General features: G+C 41.4%; 1 protein-coding gene across 1 annotated transcript; it reads left to right on the forward strand.

The window, feature by feature from the left end:
• The first annotated feature begins 205 nt into the window (after positions 1-205).
• Positions 206-1,573, forward strand: LOC127121751 (uncharacterized). The gene has a single exon (XM_051052194.1). The coding sequence runs from the start codon at positions 206-208 to the stop codon at positions 1,571-1,573; it is 1,368 nt and encodes a 455-aa protein (XP_050908151.1).
• Positions 1,574-3,049: the final 1,476 nt, after the last annotated feature.

The following is a 3,049-nucleotide window of genomic DNA, read 5'->3' on the forward strand; positions in this document are numbered from 1 at the left end:
GTATCTTACCTGTTGCCGGAACATTGGCCCGGTTGAAGTTTGGGACAGCAGACCATATTAATCATCATGCCAATAGTTCAGTGAGATAATGGAATATGAGGAACAATCCAGACTTTGAAACTCCATATAATTATCCTGAACTGTAATGGAATCATCAAGCTCATCATGTCATCATCATCAACAGCAACAATGAGGCATCTGCATTATGGAGGCAATGTCTTACTTCACCCGACCTGCTTTTGCTTCACCTGTGATTACACACCAGCTGCAATTTCCACAAGAAAAATCTATTAGTGGCATCCATATCAAAACCTATAAACCGCATGGCCGTGAAGTTCGCGACGTCCACGTTACGTCGGACGACTCCAAGTTATGTTCCTGTGGTGGAGATAGGCAGGTTTTCTATTGGGATGTTGCTACTGGACGTGTAATAAGAAAGTTTCGTGGCCATGATGGTGAGGTAAATGGTGTAAAATTCAATGAGTATTCATCTGTTGTAGTCTCAGCAGGCTATGATCAATCATTGCGCACTTGGGACTGCAGATCCCACAGCACTGAGCCAATACAGGTTATTGACACATTTGCAGACAGTGTGATGTCTGTCTGTTTAACAAAAACTGAAATTATTGGAAGAAGTGTTGATGGAACTGTTCGGACATTTGATATTCGTATTGGCAGAGAAATATCTGATAGCTTTGGGCAATCTGTCAACTGTATATCAAAGTCAAATGATGGCAACTGCATCCTAGCCGGTTGCCTAGACTCTACTGTGCGTCTTTTGGACAGAACCACAGGTGAATTGTTACAAGAATATAAGGGTCACACTATTCAGTCATACAAATTGGATTGCTGCCTTACTAATACGGATGCTCATGTAACTGGTGGCTCTGAGGATGGCTTCGTCTATTTCTGGGATCTTGTAGATGCATCTGTTGTGTCAAAATTCAGGGCTCATGCCTCAGTGGTAACAAGTGTAAGTTATCACCCAAAGGAAAACTGCATGATAACTTCATCGGTAGATGGCACTACTAGGGAAATGAAAGACCCTGCAACTCTTGATGTGTCATCCTTAATTATATTTTCTGGAAATCCTGGACCTCCATTAGAGTTATGTGACAGGGATCCTGACGAAGGTGTAAAGGCATTGAAGAGTTCTACAACTATTGTGTTACACCCTGGTCGGAATACTATTGCCTTGGATCTACCACCCCAGAAACCAGGATCATATGTTCTCGGAGTTCTTACTGGGCAGATTGGGCAGTTGAGGTTTAGATCTCATGGTGTTTCAAAACTTGGTCCTGCAGAGAGTGATGATGTTATGAGTTATGAAAAGCCAGTTAAACCTATTTTGAAGGTTTCCAAACCTAGAGCACTTGTGGATCTTGATGCTGCTATTTCGTCTGCAAGCTCAAAATCACCTCAGGGAGGGAAAGGTTCTGTACGACTTGAGCGGATAACTAAAATAAGGCAGCAGTTGAAGACATTCCTTTCAGAAGCAACTGGCTGCATCTATCTGGCCTTCAAGTGGAAATCCCCACCATCAGCTTGTTTTGTTGGCTTCATATTCTGGTGATGAGCTGGCAGTTTATTTATCGTTATTTTCGGAGTCTGGCTGTGGATAGTCCATTTACAACTGCTAGAGAAAATTTAATAGTTGCATTTGAGAAGAATCGACCAAGTTACTCTCAGCTTTCTGGTGATGCTAAAGCTGTTGCAGTCAAGGAATCTACTGGACAGTTAGATGGCAAAGGAAGAGGGAAGATAGAAGCAAAACTTGTGACTAGGGGTAATGGTGTGGAAGCATATCCTGGAAAGGAAGGAGCATCCAACTTACAGGAGACTTACAAATCGTTATGTACTCGCTTTGTACGTCTAATTGGAATCCTGTTCACTCGTACAATTCTTGAGACCTTCGCTGAAGTTCTCTCTCTTATTAGCAATGGCCTGTGCGAGCTTCTGTCTTCAGGTCAAGATGAAGAACTTAATTTTGGCCAGGATGCTCTTGAGAATGGTCTTGCCATTGTCAGAATTATTTCCATTATCGTCTTTACAGTTCATAATGCGAAGAAGGAATTTGAAGGTCAAACTTATGCAGAAATTGTACAGCGGGCTGTTCTACTTCAAAATGCATTCACTGCAGCTTTCGAACTGATGAGTATTATTATAGACAGATGCGTGCAGCTGCAGGATCCTTCTTGTAGTTTTCTTCTACCAGGCATTTTGGTTTTTGTTGAATGGTTGGCATGTTATCCCGATCTTGCTGCAGGCAATGATGTGGATGAGAATCAATCAACTGTTAGATCAAAATTTTGGAATCATTGTATTTCCTTCTTGAACAAGTTTCTTTCAGTTGGGCCTATGTAGGTATGAAAAAGGGGAAACAGATAACCGTCTGGCTTTGTGGGAGGACCTTGAGTTAAGAGGATTTGTTCCACTTATCCCTGCAACAGTCACAATCTCAAGTTACTTCAGTACAGTCTCATGAAAATCAAATGATCTCTCAGATGCAGCCATCAAACCTGCAAGATGAATAACAGCATGGCCAACACAATCAATTTTCAGCCAGTCTATGCATTAAAACCGTTAACAATCACTCTTCAAAATATCCATTATCCCAAGTCAAACCAAGCTCACCATTTTTTCACTGCAGTAAAAAGGGACACATTAATCAGTAAATTTGCAAAACCTACAGTGCAAAATCATTAACCAACAGTCAGAGGGCAAAGTCCAAAAACATCCCAAATTGGTATGAGGTCAAAGCAGAGAGGAAAGTTTGTGAAGGATACCTTTTCTTGAATCTAACATGGATAGGGCAATTCAACTTCTGAGCATCCAAAGTGCTTTGCAGAGCTACTTTTGAACACAAGGGCACCAATTTGTAACCCTAGTTCACAGAATATAAATAGAGAGAATGAATCAGTAAGCAAAAAAAAACTAGAGGCAGAAAAGAGACCAAAGAAAACCCTAGAGAACAACAAAGAACTGGGAGGCGAAATCTGAGAAGAGACCCTAAAAATCCCAAGATTGATTACCTGGAGGCCAGCATCTG

The sequence above is a fragment of the Lathyrus oleraceus genome, chromosome 2 (assembly GCF_024323335.1).
Source record: "Lathyrus oleraceus cultivar Zhongwan6 chromosome 2, CAAS_Psat_ZW6_1.0, whole genome shotgun sequence".
In the NCBI taxonomy this organism is placed as follows: domain Eukaryota; kingdom Viridiplantae; phylum Streptophyta; class Magnoliopsida; order Fabales; family Fabaceae; genus Lathyrus; species Lathyrus oleraceus.

Bases quoted from the DNA above. Each gene is read 5' to 3' on its own strand.
- LOC127121751 (XM_051052194.1), top strand. From the start codon at position 206: ATGGAGGCAATGTCTTACTTCACCCGACCTGCTTTTGCTTCACCTGTG.